The 26,279-nt window shown below is 43.8% G+C and overlaps 1 protein-coding gene and 1 long non-coding RNA gene across 2 annotated transcripts in view; both read left to right on the forward strand.

The window, feature by feature from the left end:
- The window catches only part of DOK5 (docking protein 5), a 139,561-nt gene extending 117,825 nt beyond the window's left edge, over window positions 1-21,736 (forward strand). Inside the window, exons 7-8 of the mRNA XM_019944042.3 lie at window positions 12,363-12,483; window positions 21,185-21,736. Of these exons, the coding sequence (XP_019799601.1) occupies window positions 12,363-12,483; window positions 21,185-21,249 (186 nt within the window). The 3' untranslated portion in view covers window positions 21,250-21,736. The remainder of the gene's footprint in view (window positions 1-12,362; window positions 12,484-21,184) is intronic.
- Window positions 21,737-25,765: 4,029 nt separating this feature from the next.
- Window positions 25,766-26,279, forward strand: part of LOC109551343 (uncharacterized) — a 586,181-nt gene continuing 585,667 nt past the window's right edge. Inside the window, exon 1 of the long non-coding RNA XR_012326518.1 lies at window positions 25,766-26,165. This is a non-coding gene — a long non-coding RNA (uncharacterized lncRNA). The remainder of the gene's footprint in view (window positions 26,166-26,279) is intronic.

Raw genomic sequence — 26,279 nt, forward strand, 5'->3', positions numbered from 1 at the left:
TCTTCTACAGTTCTGCAAACCAAAGTAATTTATATTCAACCTAATTTTAAAAATGATAGTCTACACTTTTTTTTTTTTTTAATATAGAGGGCATCAAAGAAAGCATAGAATCGATTTCACTACTACTCAGACTGAAAAAGACCCACACCTGCTGGGATTTTATGTGTAGAAACAGCCTTCTCACAACTGTGTCCCCACTCATCCACCCACAAAAAAATCAGTTTTTACCTCTTCTGTTTATGAGCTCTAGTTAATTGCGTTAACTTACAGATTTTTTTTTCTTTTTAGTGTACTACTTAAAGCAGTTATCAACTTTTTTTCACTCCTGAATATCCACTCCCTTTTCATAGCTTGGTATATTAATTATAATTCAAAAATCTTTTACTGAACATCTATCTACTGCTTGCAAAGTAGATCTTTGCAAAGATGTAAAAATTTTTTTTTGCATCTTAAGGAGCTTGAAATTTAGAATAGAAGTTATGATTTAAACTCTTCAAAACATGCAACAGTGTAATCCTGTGATTCAATGTGCTCTGGTGCCCTTTAGAGGGCAATTTGTCCCTGTTGATCAAAATTCAATTCACATGTCCCTTTACTCAGCAATAGCACATCTAGGAATTTACTCTAAAAATGTACTACCGGAAGCAAAGCTGATGTGGACACAAATGGAGGGAGTTATTCCTTTTTGCTTACATTCCGCTGTTTTACAAACATTTGCTAAGCCCTGCTGTCCGCAGGGTGCTGGGGAAGTGATTGAAGAAGATGAAGTCCCCATTCTTGGGGAGCTTGTGTGTAATAGCAGAGATAGCACCCAAAGGGGATAATTAGATAAGTTATGGCACATGATGTAACAGGAACTAAATGAGGCAGCTAAGTAGGGTCACACTTGGTACTATCGAACTTGTGTGAAGCACGTGGATGAAGAAGAGGCAGGACAGTAGGCAGAGTCCGACACACACTCACACCCACACTCGCACTCACACACGTGCTTTGTCAGTACAGAGTGAACTTCCGGCGGGATACAAACGTACTGGGTAATGTTGGTTACCTTTGGGGAGCAGGACTGGGGTTTGAGGGTCTGAGAAGGGGCTTTTATATTTCTCTGTATGTTTTTCTCTTCCATTAATTTTTTTTCTTTTTTTTTTTTTCTTTTGTGTTACGCGTGCCTCTCACTGTTGTGGCCTCTCCCGTTGCGGAGCACAGGCTCCGGACATGCAGGCTCAGCGGCCATGGCTCATGGGCCCAGCCACTCCGCGGCATGTGGGATCTTCCCAGACCGGGGCACGAACCCGTGTCCCCTGCATCAGCAGGCGGACTCTCAACCACTGCGCCACCAGGGAAGCCCTTGAATAGACAATTTTATGAGCATAGAGAAAAAGGAAAATGAAGCCGGAATCCCAAATCCCATTCCCGCCCAGTGCCAAAACAAGGCACAGGTTCCAAGCAAGTCTTCTCTGAGAGGCTGGGGAAAATAGTCCCAGAGGTTATTAATTTCAGTGTACAGGTGGGGAGAGGGTTTCCTCGGTAAGGAGTTGTAAAAAGTTACCAGAAGCAAAGGGAAGGATGATTCTATTTTATGCATATGGCTGAGAATTCAAATGGCTCCGAGTAAATTGATGCAAATCACTTTCATTCCCCATGCAAGTAACCATTTGAGCACATCTGGCACTCAGCAAGATGCTGTATTTGGAAATTTGGCCCCAAATGGTTGATTCCACTAACAGTCTGCTTTATCAGAGCTGCAGGCGACAGTGGAGGCATTGTCTCAGCCAGAGTTCTGCTCACCAAGTAGTGTCTGCTGCATTTTTTCCCTTAGCAAACTTTCTCTCCTGCTCACTTTTTCTTTTCTGTCTGTGTGTGTGTGTGTGTGTGTGTGTGTGTGTGTTTGTGACATTCAAAAGTAAGCCTCTGCTCGCTTTATTTCCTTGACAGTTCAGTAATATTCTGTGATATCTTGGTAACACTTTGATGATAGGAATACCCATCACTTCTGCTGTAAATGTCAGAACACGGGAAAGGAGCTGGAGAAAGTGAAGACAGCTCTTTGGGTGGTTCCTGCCAAACATCTGTCGGAGCTGGATTCGGCAGCCCAGAAGCGCGGGTTTCACGAGAAAGCCGAGGGTGGCCACCTGTTTGGCAGATGGTTGATTTTCACTTGAGCAGAGGCCCCTGGGACAGTGAGGGTTCCAAGGGCTGGGAGAATCACTGGGAGATTCTACTCCCCAGGATTCCGTGGGTGTTCCCATCTCCTTGCACCTCCTTCGACTGTTTGCTATTTCTCTAAGCTTTGAAAATTTTATTTCTAAAATAAAATTTATTTCCAAAATTCAGATGCCCTTTTATCACTATGGACAGAACATGAGCCCATCCTTTAAGGTCTTCATGACATCTTCTGTGCTTTCCTGAGACATACACAGGATTCTGATATGAACTTTAGCTCTGCAGTAGGAGGCCAGGTCTTACATCCTGGCTGGGCATCTTGACCAGCTCAGTGTCCTTGGGCAGGTCACTTCCCCACCTGTAGTGTTTGTCCCCCTTCCTGTGAAAGAGGAGGTTGTATTAGTACATACCTTACTGAGTGGCATAATGCCTGTGGTTTCCTGACATCGTGTCTGACACCTACTAAATCCAAGTCCACCTGCGTTGTTAATGTTGACTTGGGAGTCAGAGAGGATAAGATGGCAAAGGGGATGGAAGATGAGGGAGGTTTCTCGTCCACTTATGGATTCCTCTCTTCAGTCAAGTCAGCCAGTGTGTCCATCAGTGACTCAGTTATTCAGCCACTTTTTATTAAGTGCCGTCATACGAATCACACCAGACACTAGGTATATGAGCACAGATGTGGCATCTTCTCCACCACGGGAAGGAGAGCTCTGCTTACGGGAGGGTCTGCTCTCTTTTGTAGAGGACGGGACACCATTGTGCAGGCAGACGGTGACGTGACCTAAGCTGGGCTTTAAACTAGCTCTCTGGCCATTTACTATAAAATCCTGGGGGAAACAGAGGTTCTGTGTTTTATTTAAGTTTCCAGCCCCCAGCAGAGTGCATGCCTTGTAAATGATGCCCAGAGTATATAAATGCGTGGAATGAGGGAGTGAATGAACCAAAGAACGCCAAGTGCAGAATTCACTGAAAGGGGTGAGGGGAGGCAGGGACGCAGGCAGGGAGAGCGTGAACGGAAAACTGAGTTCGGAGGCTTCGTCTAATTGAGGGATCATTAAAGTTGGAGTGAGCAGCTCCATCTGGCTCGACGCTGAGTGTCTGCATGCTTTATTTTGTTTAATTTTCACAACTATCCTTGGAGGTCGGGATTGGTTTCTTGAATCCTATTTAATTTATTTTTACACAAACACATGTATGGAAATTTTAACTAACTGCAAAAATATAACCGTATAGAAGATGATTTGTGCTCTATTTTTTCCCTTTTATTATTGGTTTGCATGCCTCTTTCCCCTCTTTAGCAACTCCTAAAACTTAAAAGTGTGCACTTATCTTTCCATGTTTTCCTCCGTACCCATATAATCCTACACAGAAATTGACATCTACATACACACAGAGGTGGATAGACACACATAGATATCTACACAAGATATGGGTATTTGGGGGTCATTGTTGATTTTCCAAAATCGTGATCATATTACACATTTGAAGAAACTACCCCCTGGTATTCTCATTCGACAGTAAATGTCTCACGGGAGTAGTTTAAAGTCATGTAGCCTGGGTCTGATCCAGGGGTTGGCAAGCTATGGCTGATGAGCAAAATCTAGCCTGTGCTTGTTTTTGTAAGTACAGTTTTATTAGAACACCGCTACACCCAATCCATTTTTACATTGTTATGGCTGCTTTCACGTGGAAATAAAAGAGGGCGTTCATTGGCACCATAGAGACTGGATGGCCTGCAGAGCCGAAGACGTTTAACATTTGGCCCTTGACAGAAGAGTTTGCCAACCTTGGTCTCATTCATTCTTTTTAATGGTATGCATTTTAATTGGCAATATTAGGTCCATTTCACGGAGGGAGAAATTGAGGCTCCATGGCTTACAGTCAGTAAGTGAAGAGCCAGGACAGGAACGTAAAGCCCAGGGTGTGAGTCAGTGGGAGCTGAAAGGAAGGAGGAAATTTGGGAGGCTTTGGAGGTAGAAGAGAGAATGTCTAGGGCCTGAGTGTGTGTCTGTGGTGTGGGCGGTGATGAGCTGAGGGAGCAGAAAAGGTGGGCTCTGGGACAGTGGTTCCCCACATTCTGAGGGCATCAGGGTCACCTGGAAGGCTCACTAAGCCACACGTGGATGTGCTCCACCTCCAGGGTTTCGGCAGGTGTGGGTGAGGCATTGGAATTTTTTTTTTTTTTTTTTTTTTGCGGTACGCGGGCCTCTCACTGCTGTGGCCTCTCCCATTGCGGAGCACAGGCTCCGGACGCGCAGGCTCAGCGGCCATGGCTCATGGGCCCAGCCGCTCCGCGGCACGTGGGATCCTCCTGGACCGGGGCACGAACCCGCGTCCCCTGCATCGGCAGGCGGACTTTCAACCACTGCGCCACCAGGGAAGCCCCAGAGGCATTGGAATTTGAATGTCTAATAAGTTCTCAGGTGATGCTGATGCTGGTCCAGGAACCACACTTTGAGAACTGTGGCTCTAAAGTGACTCTGAGATTCCAGCTCCTTGGTCCATGGAAGAAATGGCACTGGAGCTAGAGAGAGCACAGCATGGGACCGCGTGCTTTGATGCCCTTTATACATACAAAAATCCGCAGTAAGACTTAACACCGATCATTCAGTGAACATACATTGCGCTGAGAACAGAGGTGTCGATGCAGCCATAATTCCCTCCTGGTCTAATTATATCGGACCTTAAGCAGTCTTTACATGCATCTCAGCAGGATACGTTCACGGTGTTTCATGTGTTTACAGAAGCAAGAACATGTGGTTAAGCTCTCTCGCTGGAGAAAGCTAGATCCTTTTAAGAAATCACTCCTCTAACTGAAGTGGGAGCGCACCTGTCCAGTAGGTGGAGGAAAGGTGGGCGCAAGAGCGGCTCTGCAGACCTCTGTTCAGACAGGACGATATAGCTCCTGTCGTCAACCCACAATGATTACAAAACTTGTTCAACAGCATTTGCATCTCGCTTCCAGAGGATTTGGTTACTGTCACTTAGCGTAGCAATTAGCATTTTAAGCGGTTTGTATTGATTAAATGAACGTGCTTCATCAAGCAGAAAGAACCCTGAAGAATGCAGCAGATGTAGTTATCTCAATGAATTACTCCCAGCACCAAACCGTACAAGCTTGCTAGAACTTTACAAGGGTGTTTGATAAACCTCAGAAATATAGATTTACCTCAAACTGGGTAAACAGATCACATACTACACAAACACATGCTGGATTTTTATGTCTTTTTTAAAAAAGTATCGTCTAAGACTATTGTTCTCTTTTAAGAGAGGCATTTGGTCTGGAATTTGTAGGAATAAACCTAACATTTTAAAAATTCTGTTCAAAACACGTTTACTATTCATGAGATAGTTGGAGTAATTCTCTCTGGTTAGAAATTTGAAATTAAGGTTAAGCTTCTTTGAGAGCTGTTTTCTACTCTCCTTTTAAATTCCCCTCGTTTTCATTTTCTAGTAAGTGTCATCTGGAGAGGATCAAGGGGCTTAGGGCTGGGGCTGGGGAGGGCCTATAAAACGACAGTGTGTGAAGTGGGAATATCTTTTCTCTCTACAAGCCTGTTCTTGGAGGAGCCGGGGCACTTACACATATTGCTCAGCGCCTTATGCATAGTTTCAAAGTTCTTTAAACTAGTGCATGGAATGGTATGCAATTGAGGAAAAGAGCTCTGATTTCTTTGAAGATTTCAAAAGAAGCCTTTTGGATTAAAATATTTGATTCAGGGCTTCCCTGGTGGTGCAGTGGTTGAGAGTCTGCCTGCCGATGCAGGGGACGCAGGTTCGTGCCCCGGTCTGGGAGGATCCCACATGCCGCGGAGCGGCTGCGCCCGTGAGCCATGGCCGCTGAGCCTGCGCGGCCGGAGCCTGTGCTCCGCGGCGGGAGGGGCCACAGCAGTGAGAGGCCCGCGTACCGCAAAAAAAAAGAAAATATAATAAAAAATAAATAAAATAAAAGATTTGATTCACACATGATATAGAATTGTACGAAATGTTATCCAGTGTAAAATAAGTCTCTTTCCCATGCTTAATCATCTCAGGTTCCCAGTTTACTTCCTCGGAAGCAAACCCATGACCAGCTTCTTTTGCATCCTTCCGGAACGTCATATCCCTTAATAGATATAAAGGTATCTATGTATTAATAAGTACATTCATTTTCTGAGTATCTACTTTGTGTCAGACCCTGTTCTAGGAAGCAGGAGTACAGCAGAGAACAAGAAACAGTCCTTTGGTTCAAAGAATGTACTCATTGTTATGGAGAATGAGACAGTCATCAATAGATAATAAACATAAAACTGTATCAAGAGTTGGTGAATGCTGTGAAGGAGACTGCATTGTAAAGGACAGAGAATGAAGGAGGTTTGTTGCCCTGATAAGGTGATACTCTGGCAGAGAGAGGGGGGAAGGGAAGAGTGGAAATTTCTAAGGGCCAGTTTTTTTTTACAAATATGTGTATCTGTTCTTTTTCAAATTCTTTTCCCATTTAGGTTATTACAGAGTATTGAGGAGAGTTCCCTGTGCTATACAGTAGGTCCTAGTTGGTTATCTATTTTAAATATAGCAACATATAACATGTCAATCCCAAACTCCCAGTCTATCCCTTCCCCCATTCTTCCCCCCCTGCACCGGGTAACCATAAGTTCATTCTCTAAGTCTGTGAGTCTGTTTCTGTTTTGTAAATAAGTTTGTTTGTATCCTTTTTCTTTTAGATTCCACATATAAGCGATATCATGTGATAGTTGTCTTTCTCTGTGTGACTTACTTCACTCAGTATGACAATCTCCAGGTCCATCCATGTTGCCGCAAATGGCATTTTTCATTCTTTTTAATGGCTGAGTAATATTCCTTTGTACATACGTACCACATCTGTTCCAGGCAGAGGGAACACTAAGTGCACAGGCCCCGAGGCAGCTCTGTGCTTTGCATGTTCAAGTACAAAGCTGTGACTCTGAAGCAGATGAAATGAGAAGAGGGGTAGGAGGTGTTGTCTAGAAATAAGTAGGGGCCACATCCTATATGACCTTTCATTTGTGGTCAAGAGTTTGGATTTTGCATGGGGTCAGTTGAGAAGTCATTGGAGGGTTCTGAGAAAAGCTGAGATCAGTTGGCTTTACTCTTTTTTTTTTTTTTTTTTGCGGTGTGCGGGCCTCTCACTGCTGTGGCCTCTCCTGTTGCGGAGCACAGGCTCCGGACGCACAGGCTCAGCGGCCATGGCTCACGGGCCCAGCCGCTCCGCGGCATGTGGGATCCTCCCGGACCGGGGCACGAACCCGTGTCCCCTGCATCGGCAGGCGGACTCTCAGCCACTGCGCCACCAGGAAAGCCCCTGGCTTTACTCTTGAAGGGGGCACTCTGGCCGCTGTTTGGGAAAGACTGGGGGTGGGTGAGGGGAGAGTACAAGTAAGAAGCAGAGTTAGGGACTATTTCTGTCATCTGGGAATCCAGGTGAGTGCTAATGGTGCGGATCAGGTTGGTGGGGAGGGAGGTGGTGAAAAGTGGATTCTGGATACATCTTGAACAACAGGATTTGCTGATGGTTGAACTTTCTTGTAGGATAGAGAGGAAACAAGGTAGTCTCAAAGGTTTCTCTTCTTCTTGAAACAGAGCAATGGGTTGAATGGAAGAACCATTTGCCTAGAAGGGGAAGAGCTTTTAGGGAGTGAAGTGTGAGAAACGATGGTTCTGGTTTGTACATGTTAGATGAGAGATGCCTACTGGACATCTAGGTGGAAGTGGGGAGCAGGCTGTGAAATACAGGAGCCTGAGGTTTAGGGGAGAGATTGGAGCTACAGATATGCATTTGAGAGTCATCAGAGTGTGGATAGACAGTATTTAAACCTGTCCCAGTGATGACGAGCTCTCCCCACCAACATACATAGATAAGGAATGGTGGCCCTTTGGTTTTAGAATTGTTTCATGTCACTTCATAAAGATCTACCCTTTTCTTTCCTTTTTGCGGTACGTGGGCCTCTCACTGTTGTGGCCTCTCCCGTTGCGGAGCCCAAGCTCCGGACGCGCAGGCTCAGCAGCCATGGCTCACGGGCCCAGCTGCTCCGCGGCATGTGGGATCCTCCCGGACCGGGGCATGAACCCGTGTCCCCCGCATCGGCAGGCGGACTCTCAACCACTGCGCCACCAGGGAAGCCCATATTCATGGAATTGTGAAAGCATCACTGCAGTCAACTCCAGAATATTTTCATCACCCCAGAAAGAAACCCATCTCCTTTAGGCATCATCCACCCAGCCTTAGGCAACCACCAATCTGCTTTCTCTGCATTTGCCGGCTCTGGACCTTGCATGTAAATAGAATCATACACTGTGTGGTCTTTTGTGACTGGCTTCTTTCACTCAGCATCAAGTTTCCAGCTTCATCCGTGCTGTAGCGTGTGTCAGGACTTCATTCTTTTTTATGGCAGTCCTCTTCTTTTTTATTTGTTTAGTTTTATTGTCTGTCTCCTTAGGAAGGGATGTTCCATGAGAGAGGAGCTTTTGAGGCTTAAACGCGGGGAGGGGTGTGTCCCGTGCCACACAGCTCATCTGGAGCCCAACCTGAACGGGAGCCCGGGTCTCCTACCCCATGGTCGGCTCCCTGCCACCCTCGGCAGCACAATGCTTTGTGTGTCCTTGAAACCCAACCAATTACATCCGTTGATTGATTATCTCAGGCCACTGGGCAGCGTCAGAACTCTCTCAGGCTGCTTAGGAAGAGACCTACGTGCATCCCTGTTGTTTAGGGGGGAAGTTTGAGTGTTGAAGTACAAGAAGGCATTTCTTTGACATTCACAAAGCCTTGCCTTTCTCCCCTGGTGGGATCTTGAGTAACACTGTTAGTAGAATGAATAAATGTGTCGAGCTGAACTCCCCGCCGTTGGACTGTCCTGACTGCCTGTGCGTACGCACGTAAGCAGGTCTCTCCCCGAGGCCCTGCTTCTGCTCATCACTTGAATGCAGAGTAGAATGATGCAGTCTTATTTTTTATTTTTTTTAACATCTTTATTGGAGTATAATTGCTTTACAATGGTGTTAGTTTCTGCTTTATAACAAAGTGAATCAGCTATACATATACATATATCTCCATGTCTCCTCCCTCTTGTGTCTCCCTCCCACCCTCCCTATCCCACCCCTCTAGCTGGTCACAAACCACTGAGCTGATCTCCCTGTGCTATGTGGCTGCTTCCCACTAGCTATCTATTTCACATCTGGTAGTGTGTATATGTCCATGCCACTCTCTCACTTCGTCCCAGCTTACCCTTCCCCCCTGCCCCGTGTCCTCAAGCCCATTCTCTGTGTCTCCGTCTTTAGAATGATGCCGTCTTATCACCACGTTCCCCACAGCCCCTGAGAACCACGTTAGTTTAACCTGGACCTGGAGCTTCGGCAGGAATTCAGCTCTGGGCTAACAGTGCTTCTGATTTGCTGGGTTGATTAGGATTTATTCCCTGGGCAAGAGCTGGGTTCACGGGCTCATTTATCCATCCTCTATTTGTTCAGCCTTCAGGGGCCCCACTTAGGTGTTGGGGACACAGAGAGAAAAGATATAATCCCCACTTTCTTGGAGTGCATGGGCTACAGGAGGAGGTGGGCTAGGTTAGCTGCTGTCACAAAACAGCGAAATGATCAGAGAAAGAGCAGAGCTGTGGGATGTCTGCTAGAAGCACCTGGTGTCATGAAGGGGGAAGAGTCGTCAGGAGGTGATTCCTGAGCTGCCTCCTGAAGGGAAGGTAGGTGTTAGCCAGGTGAGGAGTGGGGGCAGCTCTCAGGCTGAGGGATCAAGGCAGTGGTGGGGAGGAGGGAGGGGGGAGGCACCACAGGTGGGTGGCAATGGCAGGCCCCCCACCATAGTGCGGCCTGAGATGGGAAGGGTAGCAAGCTCAGAGGGGAAGGGTCACTTACAGCAATAAAGAAGGATGAGGGCCAGCACAGGGAGATCAGCTCGCTGCTTTGTGACCACCTAGAGGGGTGGGATAGGGAGGGTGGGAGGGAGGGAGATGCAAGAGGGAGGAGATATGGGGACATATGTATACGTATAGCTGATTCACTTTGTTATACAGCAGAAACTAACGCACCATTGTAGAGCAATTATACTCCAATAAAGATGTTAAAAAAAAACAAAAACAAATACGTCCATATAATGGAATACTATGTAGACATTAAAAATGCTGTTATAGGGCTTCCCTGGTGGCGCAGTGGTTGAGAGTCCTCCTGCCGATGCAGGGGACGCAGGTTCGTGCCCTTGTCCGGGAGGATCCCACGTGCCGCGGGGCGGCTGGGCCCGTGAGCCATGGCCGCTGGGCCTGCGCGTCTGGAGCCTGTTGCTCCGCGGCGGGAGAGGCCACAGCGGTAAGAGGCCCGTGTATCGCAAAAAAAAAAAAAAAAAAAAAAAGAAGTGCTGTTGTAGAAATGCCCACATGCTAACAATACATTGTTCAGGTGAAGAAAATGAGTTATAAAAAAGATATGATATATTTGAAATAAAAAGAAGCATGGGGCAGACACCTTCCAGCTAGACTCTTCACCACATGACTTCCTGAGTCTTCTCAATCTTCGAGAATTCAGACATTTTTGCATTGTTAAATAAGAAGACTTTTCTCAGCATACTTCTCCAAAGACAATTAAAATGCCTCTTTCATAAAATTAGATATTGTTTCAAAGGTTTAAGGAAGAAACAGAGAACCGGCTTTGTAATGTTCTCTATGACACATGACATTAGTGTCATTTTATTTTTGTTCCTAAATAAGCTTTCTAAAAATACAGTCAGATCATGCTGGGCTGCAGAAATATATTCACAGTAATATAGTGAGTAATTTGAATTTAACAGCTATTTCCCAAATACTTGCTTTATATTAAAAATTTTATTATATTAAATATAATCCCTTTACATTGAGAAATTCTTATAATCAGTACCTTGAGAATTCAGTTTTTTTCCTCCCTTTATTTTCTTGTATTCCATGTTATTGAGGTTGAATGTCACCAGAAGTCACTGGTAAATAGATTTTTTTGGTTTGTTTGGTTTTGCTTTTTGCTCTTAAACTTTTGAGACTTTTCGTTTCTGCAGAAATAGAGAAACAGCCACAGAACCTCTCTACGAGCTTTTGTTTTCAGCTTTTTGCCCTTTTGGTTTAACAGGACATGTTTAGGAAGAAATGTCCCCATGAAACCTAGTGCTATGTAATTCTACTTGGAGACTCATTTTGGTAATTGTGCTATTGTGATAAAGAATCCAATCCATCACATGTAAATTTCTATTCGCCTCCTGCCCATCCCACTAAGCTGTCTTCTCTTTGAATCTTCCCCCCCGCCCCACCCCATGTGTTCGAACAGGCCATTGACTACTCCCCAAAGACCTGGGGCCTCACACTGTATCTTTCAGGATGGATATTCCTAGATGTTTGGTGCCAAAAGCTACAACTTCCTCTTCATCCCTCAGTGTCTGGAATGAGGGTCAGGTGCTTGTAGGGGCAGACAAGGCTCTTTTTCTTATACTAGTGATAAAACCCAACTCAAATCAGCTTAAACGGAACAGAAATAATCGGCTTGTATAATTGAGAAGTCCCAGGCTAGTCTCTTGGTTCAGGTAGGATCCAGGGTCTCAGTGGAGCTTGTCGGGACTCTCCCCTCCTTTTCTTGGCTGTCTCCTTTGGAATAGTGTCCAATGACTGGCATGTTCTCCCTTTATTGTTCCCAGATAGGCTCCAGGCCCATCTGCTGTCCTCTTAGCAACCCCACAAAAAAACTCATAAACATTTAATTCAACGGGTGTTTCTTGTGCATCTACCACGTTCCAGAAATAATCTAGACCCTGGGATTCAGCAACGAAAAAAAAGTCAGAAAAACCCCTTAATTTACCTCTACCGATTCTCTCTTCCACAAAAGTCCTGATAAATGTCCCCAGGGATTGTGTCTTATTGGCCTGACGCAGGTCACCGGGTCACACCTAGAATCAGTGGTGGGGTCTGACCATAACGGAATCGATTGAGCTGGAGGGAAGTTCCCCCAAGGAAAATCAATGCACTGTTGCCAGCCGGCTGAAGAACGGATGCTGCTAAGTCAGTGAAACCGACAGCCGTCCACCACCACCATGGGGCCGTACGCACTGATTGGCTGACGGGCCAGCTCGTGCTTCTGCAGCTCCCTGTGTGGAGCTCCCTGGGTCAGGTCTCTCGCGGCCCCGGGGTTGCTGACACACGCTCTCTTCCTTGACACAGCTCCAGATGAGGATGAGTGAGCGGGCCGCCTCGCTGAGCACCATGGTGCCCTTGCCTCGAAGCGCCTACTGGCAGCACATCACTCGGCAGCACAGCACGGGGCAGCTCTACCGCCTGCAAGGTGAGCGCGGGCGGACTGTGTGGGGTAGGGGAGGGCTGGGGGCAGATGGCTGGGGGGGGAGGGGTGGGGAGAGGGCTCAGCTCCTCCCCTCTAATGCGCGTCAGGCTGGTGAGCCCCCTTCCTCCCAGAGCCTGGCCTCTGTCGAGGGGTCTCACTCCCCATCACTTATACTGTATCACAGTGTCCTGGGGGGAATTGTTTAAAATGCAGATTCTTGGGCCCTCACCCCCAGAGATGCTAGATTTTAAGGTGTAGGGAGCGGCTGAGCAGCGTGCGCTTTTAACGACCTACACGGGGTCTGGGCACGAGGTCTGGCCCGCGGTTGGGGAAATAGTCGAGCGGACTCACGTCTAGCAGCTCCACATTCCTTGGGAGCGTGCCGCTGGCGGTGCGGACATTCGGGCCCCCCCAGGACCTCGGAGGGTGGGGCCCGGCCCCGAATGTGTTACCAAGCCCCCCGGTGATGCTCATGACTCTCAAGCCTGGGACCCACGCTCTCCTGGGAAGGGAATGGCCTGGGGGACGGGGAGTCCTGGGCTCTGGTTCTGCTGTGACTCTGAGCCAATCCTAAGAGGCCCCTTTTCCAGAACAGTGATCTCTGGAGCAGGGTACACAATGGCCCATGGAGGGACAAGGGGGACAATTAGAAAAATGTTAAAACATTTTCTTATCCTTTCAGATGTATCTTTGTATGTTTTATATATAAGGATACCTGTGTATATGTAACGTATAAATAAATGACTAGGCCTGTGTAGGGGATTCTTGCTGGAGACCTTTTCACTGATGAGGCGCAGAGATCCCCAAACATGGAAGAACATCTACGGGGTGGAACCTGGTTCGTCTGCAGAAACTTGCTAAATGAATGAATGCAAGAACGAATGAATGACCACAGGAACCAGTGGCCCCGGCCATAAATACCTGCTCTCTGTGCCCTGGTCACCCAGCCTTCCCTGCGGCCCTTTCTACTGATCATCTGTCCCCCAGAGAGCTTTTCCTGGTTGTTCTCCCTGGAATTCTGTGCCTTTCCCCTGTCTGAGGTGACTCTTCGTCATCCCTAGGTCTTACCTCCAGGGCCCTCCCTGACTCCAAGGCAGGTCCCCCAGACTTTATCATAACTGGTGTGGAATCTCTGGTCGTGTGTACCCCTAAGATGCAGACGAGGGCACCCTCTTTTACAGCCCCACCACAGTTTTCATTTCATATTTAATTGTGTGGCCAGTTGACCCAGGACTAGCTCTTCCAAGAAGCAGTAACACAAAGGAGGGCTGGAGACCTGTGTCTTTGTTTTTTCCTCGTTATTTTATCCCCCAGTGCCTTGCATGGAGTCCACGAATATTTGTTGAATGGCCGTATAATGTTAAGAGGGCAGTGAAGGTCCTTACATTCTAGGCTTTATGACTGTAGGCTCTGTTCACTTGTGGGGAGCATGGCATAGTGTAGATGCTCAAAAATTATGTCCTGAGTGCCGGTAGGAGTGACAAGTGACTGCCTTGATAATTGATAAATAAGCTTACCTTCCAAGACACATCTACACAGAGAGGGAGGGTTGGGTTAGATCAGGTTGTTATAAATGCCATTGGTTTCACGTCAGAACAAATTCAGAAATTTTTGCAGCATTTGACTTATATCATCACAGTTTTTGTCATTTACATATCGCTTGTACCATTATTCAATTTTCTTCCGTCTCTTCTATTTAAATATATTTATTTTTAAAAGTATATTTTTCTGTCTTTATACTGCTATACCAATTACCTATATTTTTTCTAACACACAATAAGATCAACTGTACAAATACCAATAGTAATTCCTGAAGGTTTAAAAGAAGCATGTGTTATGAACATACATTCACAAAAAGCTACGGAGTTGCTTTGTAACTTGACTGTCTACACAGACCCAAATAATCTTTACAAAAAAGGTATGTCTTTTCAGATTCTGTGTGTCTGGAATGCAAAAGAAAGTTGAGAACCAAAGTGATGTAGGCTTCGTAAAGAGAAAATGGATAAATTGCTTGAATTCCTGAGAGACAGCCTGGTAATTTGAGAATAGTCAACTTGTATCAAAGTTGATGAATCACTGGATTTCCCCAGAATGCCATGTTTCGAAAGATGAGAGTGAGGATGTCATGAATATTTAGTATGTGTTGCAGTTTCAGAATTTATTAGCAAATATCCCAGAGTTTAAAAATCCTCAGGACAATCTGGACAGAGAAAATGTCATATGAAGAAGACGCTCACTTTACAATCCTTACTTTAACTAATCTAACTCTCTTTAACCAAAACGAGTAGGCATTCGTCAGAAATGATTTAAGGCTAAGGGTCTTATCAGACCCTTTAATATTTTAAAACATCTTCTTAAGTTTAAAGCAGATGTTTTAGCTACTGTTAGCATGCCGTTTGTATGCTCCTTGGGTTTATACAACTACCTCTGACAATGTCTACATCTGTTTGCTACGAAGAAAACAACTCTGTTTTCCAGGATACAGACGTAGTTTTTTTAAACCACGACGACAAAAAACGCAGATTTACGTGCATGCAAAAAGCCCAATTATGGTTGGAAAACCATACGTAGCTGACAGGTCTGGGATGATCATCAAAGACGAGTGACCCACTAATTCCAAAATAACAGTAATGATAATGTTATGTTTACAAGTGGAGCAGAGCAACGCAAAACCTCACCGCAAAGGAAAAAAATCATGTTCTTTGAGAAGTTTCTGTTGTTTTTGTCAAAAATAGCAAGCCACCAACCAAATGACTCATCAGAATTGGATTTGGGTTTATTTGATAAATCTTTATCTTTAGGTTTGTTATCTATTATTTTTATAATTCAACACTCAAAAGGTTCAGGCAGACCTTGGATATTCGGGGTTCGATTCCAGACCACCTCAAAAAGGCGAATATTGCGATAAGGCAAGTCACACAAGTTTTCTGGTTTCCCAGTGGACACAAAAGTTACGTTTACGCTATACTGTAGTCGATTAAGTGTGCAATAAATAGCATTATGTCTAAAAAAGATGTACATACCTTAATTTAAAAATACTTTATTGCTAAAACATGCTAACCGTCATCTGAGCCTTCAGCAGGTCGTAGTAGTAACATCAAGATCACAGGTCACCATGACACATATAATAATAATGTACAAATTTGAAATATCGTGAGAATTACCAAAATGTGACACGGAGACACGAAGTGAGCAAATGCGGTTAGGAAAAAGGGTGCCAACGGACTTACTTGACGTAGGAGTGCCACAAATCTTCAATTAAAAATATGCAATATCTGCGAAGCATAGTAAAGTGAAGCACAATGAAACAAGGTTCTTGCCTGCATTACTGTAAACTTAAGTTCAAGTTTATTGGTATGGATTTTCCAAATGAGCACAGTAGTAATACTTACAAAACAGTCATTTGAAGATAGTGATAGCTTAGTTTCTAATGAAATAAATAACCAGTGATGAGAAAAAAATGCCACAGAATTCCCTCAGAGACGATGGGTTATCAGACTTTGTGATTGATAATTTTATAGGGTTTTGAAGATGATTGTGTTCTAGGTTTTGAAGATGATAATTAAAACTATTATTGTTTGCTCTTTGTTATATAGTATGACCTTCACTGAACACAAATTTCCAGTAGAATTCTTACATTATTCCTGTTTTGACTGCATACTGATACTCACTGAAATGTCCTATTATCTTGGAATATTTCTGTGCATGAGAATGGCATTGTAATTGCTTCATTTTTTTTTTTTTTTTTGCTTCACATATACATTTTTTGGTACCAGTTATTTCATCAAATTATTTGTTTTCACATACTTTTGTTCTGTGTAGGAATTAATGTAAATGTATTTTATTTTGATATTTACTTTGTACCGATGTTTACTGAGATATTTCCTCACCAGCGTGTTCTGTGTAGATTTGTCCATATTTATTTTACCTTGTGGATTGCTTTTTAGTCGCCAGCATTCATTAAGATACAGTGCTAATACGTGCTGTGTATGCAGTTTGGGGGCTCAACTTACCAGTAAATTTGATAGATTAAAAAAAATGTTCACAGACTACCTAAAATTATCTTGCTTATTATCAGGGGTGGTCATTTACACAACAAATAAATGGGATAAGTTCATCTATTCCACCTATACCACCTGCTCTCCTTCTTCCCTTCTGCCCACCCCCAGAAAAAAAATGAAATTGAGAAAAACTAGTAACGTCACGACCCCGTGTGCCGTAGGATGAGATTACACAGCACGTAATTTCTTCTTGTTTTGCTGGTATCCATGAGTTGTAATCCTCTGGCCAATTCACCTACTCTAATGTATTTCAAGCCGACGTCTTCTGACAGATCTGGTGGTTATTCTTGGAAATCAGACCCTTAGGAGGGAATTTATCCAACTGGTCTGAGAAAATTTTCTTCTCCAAATTTAGTCCTAGAGAGTCACCTGCTGGTTGGTTTTGGAATTACCACCTTATTATTGCCGTTTCTGGTGGAGAGAGGAAGGTGCTGGTTCGGACACACCCACCTACACTAAGACGTATTCAATCCACCCTCACTGCTTCTCCCACCCCATTTGCCAGTTTTCAAAACTAAATGCTCTTCTATGTTTAGGTATATATAGAGTCAACTTGTGAGGTTTATCATGAAAACTGGGAAGGAATTCATGAAACGGAAGCATTCAACAGTGTGCTGAGCACTGTATTCACAGGATTCTTTTAAGAATTCATTGTATAAAATAACCAGAGTCATCTTTTTCCAGTTGTCTTCTGTATTGTCCTAACCCTGGTCGACACCACCTTCCTCCAGAAAAGTACTATGCTCCAATAAGTTTGGGGCAAAATGCTGCATGTTAAACTCTCCTTTAGGAGGTTCAGAAAGCAAATCTTTATTTTTCAGACTCCGAGATGTCCTGTAGTAAAAGATCTGTTTAGTCTTGCTTAAATCAGAGCTCTGCAAATTTATTTGAAACATGCAGTCTTGTCTCTCCTTCTTTATATAAACAAACATTAACATACCTCTAGTAAAGTGCCAGGTTTGTTCCATACAAGGGAGACTGGACGTACTCATTATCTTTATAAAAGCTGCCATTTCTTGAGGATCCGCTGTGTTCCAGGTTTTGCGCTAGGAACTTAACATAGTCTCATTTAGTCCACAAAGCAGCCACCTGAGAGTATTTTACACCCATGTGCAGCTAAGACACAGGATCTGAAGGGTTAGTGATGTGTCCAGGATCACCTATCTAGTAAGGAGTTGAGGTTTTCATCTCTCCATCCATTCACTGACGCATTTGTTTATTTGGCAAATGTTAATTGAGCATCTACTTTATGCCAAGCACTGTGCTAGGTGATGGAGGTACACTGGGGCTACTAGACAGGCTTGTTTCTGCCCTCCTACAGCTTATAGTCGAAAGGAGAGTCACAGTCAGTAATTACACACATATATTTAATTTCAAATTTGGTCCATGTCAGGTTGAAAAGAAAGTGTTTGTAGTAGAGAAAGGTGAAGCAGAGCTGTTGTCGGTTTGGGGAGGATGATGACAAAGGGACTTCTTTAGAGGGGCTGCAGCATTTACCCCAAGATCTGAAGTCTGAGAAGAGACAGCCATACTGAGAAGCAGGGAAAAGCATTGTCCACAGAGAGATCAACAAGTGCAAAGGCCCTGAGGTAGAAACGAGCTGGCATGTTCAAAGAGCAGAAAGGAGGCGGTGTGGCTGGTGCACAAGGGCCTTTAGGAGACAGCGGGTGTGTCCAGCTTCACGGCGATGTTCTTCTCAAATGCCCTCACCTCCTCCTCAAAGTTAACATCTTAGGAATTTTGCTCTTAATCTTAAGGAGCTCCGTTGCTCAATATTTTAGAACCTTTCTGTTGGAATTGCCTCGGAAGATAGCATCCCTTGTTTCAAAAAAAAAAAAAGAAAAAAATAGGCACGTATCATTGATCAGATATGACTTTAGATAATTTTAGGAAATCAAAGAGTGGCATCAGATGTTTGCATCACTGTGGGACATCTTCCGTGTTGCTTATTTGGTTCACCTGGCAACAGCTCGAGTTGGCAAGAGTGGGACTATCTTCTCCGTTTCAATGAAGGCGGAAACTGAGACCCTTGGAGGTCGAGTACTTGCTCAAGATCACATAGTCACTGGGCGGAGGGACTGACATTAGAACTTCAGTGTTCTGACTTGTAGTCCAGGGCTCGCTCTTTCTTTTATCATATGTCCTTGCCTTTGGGAGGAAGTTCTGCTCCTCCCGAAGTGTTTCCAAGACAAATACCATGTGATGGAAATAGCTCCTCCAGCGGGTTGGTTCCAGGCCATGCGATTTACATTTTTATTTTAAGGATGATAGATTCTTGGAGCAAGTGGCTACTTTGGAGGAGTTAACATTGGTTTTTCTTTCTCTTTTATAATCTATTTTTTATTGAGGTATAGTTGATTTACAATGTCGTGTTGATTTCTGCTATACAGCAAAGTGATTTAGTTACACACATACATACATTCCTTCTCACATTCTTTTCCATTATGGTTTATCACAGCGTATTGTATATAGTTCCCTGTGCTCTACAGTAGGACCTTGTTGTTTATCTAGCCTATATATAATAGTTTGCATCTGCTAATCCCAAATTTCTAATCCACCCCTCCCACCCGCCTCCCCCTTGGCAACCAAAAATGTGTTCTCTATAACACTGATTTTTCAGTATTAATTCTAACACAGTCACATACATTGTATATGCAGCTGGTAAGAGAGAAGTAATAGATTAAGATCTGAGCAAATGTGAAAAGATGACAAATAAACCAGGGTCTCAAGGTCACATGTCTGTAGGGGCCAGGAGGACATGCCAGGACTGAGTGGTGGGGTCCCTAGTAAAAAATGGCAGGGAGAGTGCAGGCCTAGAAAACAGGGACATCCACCCTTTACGGGAAGTTTGCAGTCATTCAGCTATTGACAAGCAATTCCAAATGTTCCAAGCCCTGCGCAGGCCAGAGAACAGGGCTGGGCCCAGATGGTGTCCACAGGCCAGTACCAGCTTGTGACCTTTGTGTGAACTGCAAAAATGTAAAAATAATCTCTCAATCCATCTCCTGGCTTTAAGCTTAAAAACAGTATTCCAACCAAGCCAGGAAGTTTCAGTTACCCATCATGATAGAAGCTGCAGGTGTATTTATTTCGACTTGACCCCAAGTGAATGCTGTCAGTCAGTTTTCTTGAAAATTTTTAGAGTCTCAGGAGCTACCGTTGAAGGTTCAGGAAGGGCTTTGCACTTGACTGAAGACACGGATTTTGCATCAATATTGTTTGCATGCTGTCTACTTCCTGCAGGGAATTTTTATCAAACTGTAATAAAGATTTGCCTGGATTTTTACTTGTAGGATTCAAGCCCATTAATGCAGTTTCTCTACGTTATAGCGTGTGCTTATGTGTGCGTGTGTGTGTGTGTGTGTGTGTGTGTGTGTGTCTGTTGGAAAGAGAATAGAATTCATGTCCAAAATGGCTCGGAGGCTGGAATAAATGATTTCTAGTGATTTGGGATATTTTAATATTCAAATTACTTTAATAATCATCACTGCTATTGTGTACCAGTGACTGTATGACTAGAGTTTCTTATGGTTCAGATTGGAGGCTTGCAAATGTCTGGATCCCCGATTTCTTATATCAGAAAGAGACTCAGCTGAGGTGTGATGGAGGCCAGGGCTGTTGGTGATAATGAGGGAGAGCTTAAGGCTTAGGGGGCCAGAGGCCACTGTGAACCTTTTTTGCTAGGTCCAGTGTTTTGAGCGCGTGTTGGTGGGGCAAACATGCTCCACTTAGCTGGGGTCCCATCTCCCTGTGTGTTAGGCCGGCTTGATCCACACATTTGGTTCCAGGAATGCTGTACTGTTGTGTAGGTTTTGCTTTGCTCACTTCAGAGAGCTGTTCACCTGGTCTGCAGTGTGAATTCCTTTGCTTGTGGTAACGCTTATAGCCAGCAGATGGTGCTCTGTCCGCAAGAACTGGAAAACTGGCCTCCTGGCCAAATCCAGCCTGCTGTCTGTTTCTCTTCACGTTTCCTTGGAACATTCACGCCCATTCCTTACATATTAACTGGTTGCCTTTGTGCTACAGGCAGCAGAGTTAAGTATTTGCTATGACACCATACAGTCTACAAAATCTAAAACATTTCATATCTGGCCCTTTATAGAGAAAGTTTTCAGCCCTATCCTGTGTCACAAAGGGGGCTCACAGTTGCCTCGTGTGTTGCCTTCCTGGCTTCTTCATTTTTCTTGGTTTGGAACTTAAACCTGAAATAATAAAGGCTAAATGGATTTTAAGAAGTCCTCTTTTACTGCAAGATTTCCTAGGTATAAATATAATATTGTCTTACTTCTGGTCCGGTTTCCAAAGAGTGTCCTCGCCAAAAGATTCCACAGTCCTTTGATTCCATATCATCTCCTCTAAATATTCTGGGTATAGGAGTTGAAAAAGACGAAACATTAAGGAGGAGGTTGTCCTTAACTGCTACTGGTCTGATCATAGCTCAGTGCAAAGGCCACATGCAAATGAGATGTTAATCATACCATCTCTTATGACTTTCATTTGCATATCCCTATGAGTGGCCTCTGGGAAAAAAATCCCGTGTCCTATGTTACTGATTTCCACTATAGAGAAACTTGTGACTAGCTAATCTGGTTGTGGGCTTTCTTGAAATATAACTGCCGATTTCTAAATCTTTTTTGGAAAAGATGTCACCAGCCCTCTGAAGCTTCATCGAACAGAGACTTTTCCTGCCTACCCATCTGAGCACTGACGGAACTGCCAAGAATTGCTGTGTGACATGCCTGTGATGTGTCAGGCACAGATCCACCCGGGAGGTCAGAGGATGACCCCGAGGGAAGCGCTGAAGAAAAGAAGCTAAACGTCCTGGCTAACTGCGTGGTCCTTGGGAAACTCTGCAATACCATATTTTGTCTTTTTCTTTTTTTCCTTTCTTTTTTTTCCCCTTAAAAAAAAACTTAGCATAATTGAAACCTTTTCCTTAAAAGGTTTTTCTTTTTTCTCTCCTTAAAAAAAACTTAGCATAATCGAAACCTGTTCTATAGATATCGACGTTTTCTTCCCTCTTTTACAGTTGGACAGAAAGGAGTCGATGCCACAAAACGATTTTCTATGGTAGATACCATGTCCCTGGCACCTCTCTGAATCTATCCTTTTGCCGGTTCTTGTGGTTTTTCCTTCTGAGTGTTTCAATTGTATGACAGTACTGACAATAAAATGGCTCTCATTTGTTATTCGTTTATACCGTATTCCTCAGTTATTGATATTATGGTTCCGCTTAACTGTTAGCCATCATATTTTATTATATTCCCCATTAGTTAAATCAGTGCTTTAACTCAGTATTACCTATTATGTTAATAAATCACCTTTCCAAGCACCCTTTATATTCTTTATAGGGTTACAATTTCTCTCTCACACCATCTCCCCTCTCCCTCCTTTTTAAAAAAGCCTTTATTTTGTTTGGTGTACTTTCCCAAAACATTTTAAAATAAAAGATCATTCTTCACCCATAGGGTCGTGGGATTCTGGCTATATGGTTTTCTCTGTATCTCCAGTGTTTCTGAAGGTATGTGAATATTTGCCTTATGAGCCATGAGTGTGGTTTGGCATCGCGTTTGATGGAATCCAACCATTTATGCGTTTGTTCACTTGTTCATTCAGCTGGTCTGTGCTAAGCATCTACTAGACAGAGTCAGGAGACAGAGAGATAAAAAGACACAGGCTCTGTCACGAGGGACCTTAAGTGCAGAGGAGTATGACAAGGAAAATAGAGACACAATTTCAATACAGAGTGACATCTGCTAAATGGACCCCGAGAGGTGATGTACTTCGAAAGAGATGGTCACTCTACTCCCCAGGTTTTCCCACCAGGAAACTGCCAGATGGGGATGAAGTCTTGTGAGCTTCTGAGGCTAGAATTGCTATAAACTGCATGAGAGAGTGGAGATCGTGTCTGTCTCGGTCACGACTCTCTTCCCAGTAGCGTTGCCAGATAAAATATAGGACATCCAATTAAATTTGAATTTCAGATACACAATGAATAATTTTTTAAGTATAAGTGTATTGCATGGGGCATAACTGTACTTAAAAATGTCCATTGTACATCTTAGATTCAAATTTGACTGGATGGTCTATATTTTTCCTTGTTAAGTTTGGCAATCCTATTTCCCAGGCCCTAGAACTGTGCCTAACATGTAGCTCATGCTTGAGAAATAAGTGTTGAATGAATGGAGGAATAAACTCCTATCCTTGGGATAGAATTCTTTCTACAAGGGGAGGCAAATTAACATTGATGGTATGTATACATTCTCAGTGTCAGGCCCGGGGCTAGCCCTTCCAAAATGATTATTTTCACTAGGAAAAAAAATAAATTTTGCTAAGTCCCCAAAAAAGGGACATTAAGAAGGTTCATTTTCATTTATGTTCCTTCCAAAAATGCATAATTTCCTAAAATGGAGATTGACCAATAAAACCCCAAAGGCCCTGCTAAAATCCCACCTGGATCTGAGTTGGCTGGGATTTCCAAGGACACTGCTGGTTAGGATGTGTTTTTCTCAGGGGTGGAGAAATATTGGGGGAGGGAGGATTAAATTCAGCTAAGAATTAATTAGTGGATTAGAGATATAGAAATGATTTCGTGCTAATGGCTTCACTGGGATGCACTTGTGTTCTGTGTTCTCTGTAGCTGCTCACATCCTTTTAGCTCATCCTACTTCTCCTAGATGTATATGTCTTCATCTTTAAAAAATTTGGTTTGCCACACACGTTTGATAATTTGCTCACTGTTCATTTTCCTGACTCCATCTGGCTCTTATTTATTTATTTTTCTCATCTAAAACTGCCTCATAAGAGGTTCTCCCTGATTCCCAGGGCCTTGGCAGCCAGCACGGGGGATTAAGTTGAAGAAGTAGATAAGCAAATGGAATTAAAGAAATAATTATAATTTTAATGAAGTCAGAATTGCTGAAGCAAGTCTACAGCTAATGAGTGTGTGAAGAAATGTTGCTGGATGTAGTTAACTACAAGCCAGAGCCTCTTTTAGGCCTTCTCAAAAAGGAGACATATTGACAGAAAAGAGTTAGAGTGCTATTAGATTATCCTAACAGCTTCTACTTATTGTCTCTGCTATACTTAGAGCTTTACTTGTGTTATCTTACTTAATCCCCACAACAACTCCATGAGGTAAGTATAACTACTGTTCCCATTTAACAGATGAGAAACTGAGCCTTAAGGAGCTTAAATAATCTAAAAATATGCCCAAGATCTCTTAGCTCCGTTAAAAGGTAAACTGAGGCAGATGAAAAGAGTTTATTTGAGTATCCATCTCTGGATCAGGCAGCGCCCAACCAAAAGTAGTTAGAGGTGCTCCATGAACAGGAGGAGGTTTTTACAGAGAGGACTTGGAAGCAAAGCAAGGCAGTTATTTGACTGACTCTAGTGGCTGCCTTATCTGGGAAAGGCTAGTGGGCTGTTTGCGGTTGGTTGTTCCTAAGTTTCATTTTCTCGGATTTTCACGCACTGACTCTGGCTTACGTTTTGCTTTGCTCATGTAGGCTATCAAGGCATTAGGATCACCCCAGTCTAACGGCCTTCCTGTTTGATTATGTTAACAGCTACTCAATGGTAGACACGTTTGAACCCAGGCAATCTGATTCCAGAGACTACTGTGTAAAATCCCTTACACATGCTGCCTTAGGGGGCAGCAAACTTTTTCTTTAAAGGGCCAGAATATAAATATTTTAGGCTCTGGGGGTCATATGGTGTCACTGTTCCTACTGTATTGCAAAAAAGAGCCGTAGACAGTAATACTTAAAGGAGAGGCATGGCTATGTGCCAGTAAAACTTTATTGACAAAAACAGGCCACAGGCTGGATTCGCCCACACCGTACCTGACAACCCCTCCCTACTCTAGATTGTAAGAACACCAAATTCTGTCTTTTATCAGTTTCAGGTTTTTGGTAGAAACCATGAGAAATTTAAACACTTTAATTTCTGGCCTTAAATAAGAGAAATAGTGATTTGAAGTGGTTTTGAGTTTTCTTTTTCTAATCCCTAATGTCAGTGGTGAATATCCAAGTGTGAGAAGGGGGAACATTTCAAAGCTGTGGTGGATTTGTACACAAACCAAACTGAATTCTCAAGCACTTGCACCAACATTGCGGATAAACAAACCCAGAGGTTAAGTGGCAGGATTCACTTAGACGTAGTTGTTTCTGTTTTAATTATATACTGAGAAAAGTGACTGTTTTTTGGCAGAAGGTGTGGTTTTGTCTTCCCCTTTGCATGCTTATTGTAGCCGGCGCTAAAAAGACCTTTTACCCAATTTAAGGCAGCATGACGCAGTAGTTATTAAAATGCTTTCCACGTGAGACTGCTTGGGTTTCTGTGATTCGTTTATTCATTTACCAAGTATTGTCTTGTCTCTGGGTATTCCAGGCCGTGTGTTAGTTGCTAAAAATACGGTGTGAATATAACCAGCAGTGTACCTTCCTTCACAGTACCTTATCCATGACCTCAAAGTGCTTAAGCCAATTGTGCAGGAGACAGAAAAAACTAAGGAGAACGTACATTTACATAAAGAGATATTTTATGATTTTTTTGGGGGGGGGGAATCTTGACCTTTGCAGAGGGGAATACTGTACCATTAACAAAAATTTTTCCTTTCAGTCCCAGAAAAAATAAATCCATTTTGAGATTTCCACACAAACTCAGTACTTCTCATTCATACTGAACTTTTAAGTTCTTTTGATTAAATGTTGGAGGTCAAGCTGCTTATCTTCTGATGAAAGTCAGTGCCGGCTGATTTCAAAGAGAGCTTTTGGCTCAACCTACAGGGATCTGGGTCAGCCAAGGCAGGAGCAGGTGATAATCATTTGCCTACATTTGTGCTAAAGAAAATACCGCTGCCCACATTCTACTCTCTGAGCTTGTAGTTACCAAATGTTGGCAAAAGATAACTTATTTAGCTGGTCTAGGGTGGAGCTGATGAATCTATATTTTCAATCAGCATCTCTAGGTAATTCCAATGCAGGAGGTATAAATCCCGTTTTAAGAAACCTTGAGGAGATTGAAATGGAGAGAATTCCCATCAGGTGAGATTTGTTACCTGGAGGCAGTCAGCAAGGTATTCTTAAACAAGATGCCTTCGGGGAAGTCAGCAGGCGGAGCCGGGATGCGGCCCGGCTGAGGGCACCAGTGAGATTCCGCAGGGGCGGGTGCTCACACCCAGGAAGGGGAGCTGTGTTGTGACTAAAGCTCAGGCAGTGAGGTCTATAGTGGCGTTTCCCGGGCCTCTGCAATACTTTCTTTGTTGCCATAACAACTAATAAGGAGACTCAGTTTGACCTTCTTTGTTTCTCGGAGATGCCTAAAGTGCAAGGGCTTCTCGCACTGTTGTTTTTAATAGGAAAAAGCCAGCCAGAAGCTGCTCAGGAAAGCAGAGGACAGACTGCAAAGAGCGCGCCAGGTGAAGCAGAGACCCGGATACCCAGCTGCTGTTTTTAACGACCCGGCGCTCAGCCACTAGCCAATCAGGCTTCCCCCGCCCACCCTTCCCCCGGAGTGCTTTGCTCCTTGATGTTATTATCTTTGGCCTTTGGTAATGATGCAGTCCACTCCTGTACTGAAGAGCAGAGGTTGCTTGGGTGGATTTAAAGATGTCGGAGAAGGGTAAGGATTACTATTTTTGCTCTGAGTTTTGACCGGACGGTGACTGCTCGTCTTTGTTGTCTCTCTGCTGTGTTTACATGTTGTGTTTATTTACTTTTTTTCCATTGGAAACCC

The sequence above is a fragment of the Tursiops truncatus genome, chromosome 15, assembly GCF_011762595.2.
Source record: "Tursiops truncatus isolate mTurTru1 chromosome 15, mTurTru1.mat.Y, whole genome shotgun sequence".
Classification (NCBI taxonomy): domain Eukaryota; kingdom Metazoa; phylum Chordata; class Mammalia; order Artiodactyla; family Delphinidae; genus Tursiops; species Tursiops truncatus.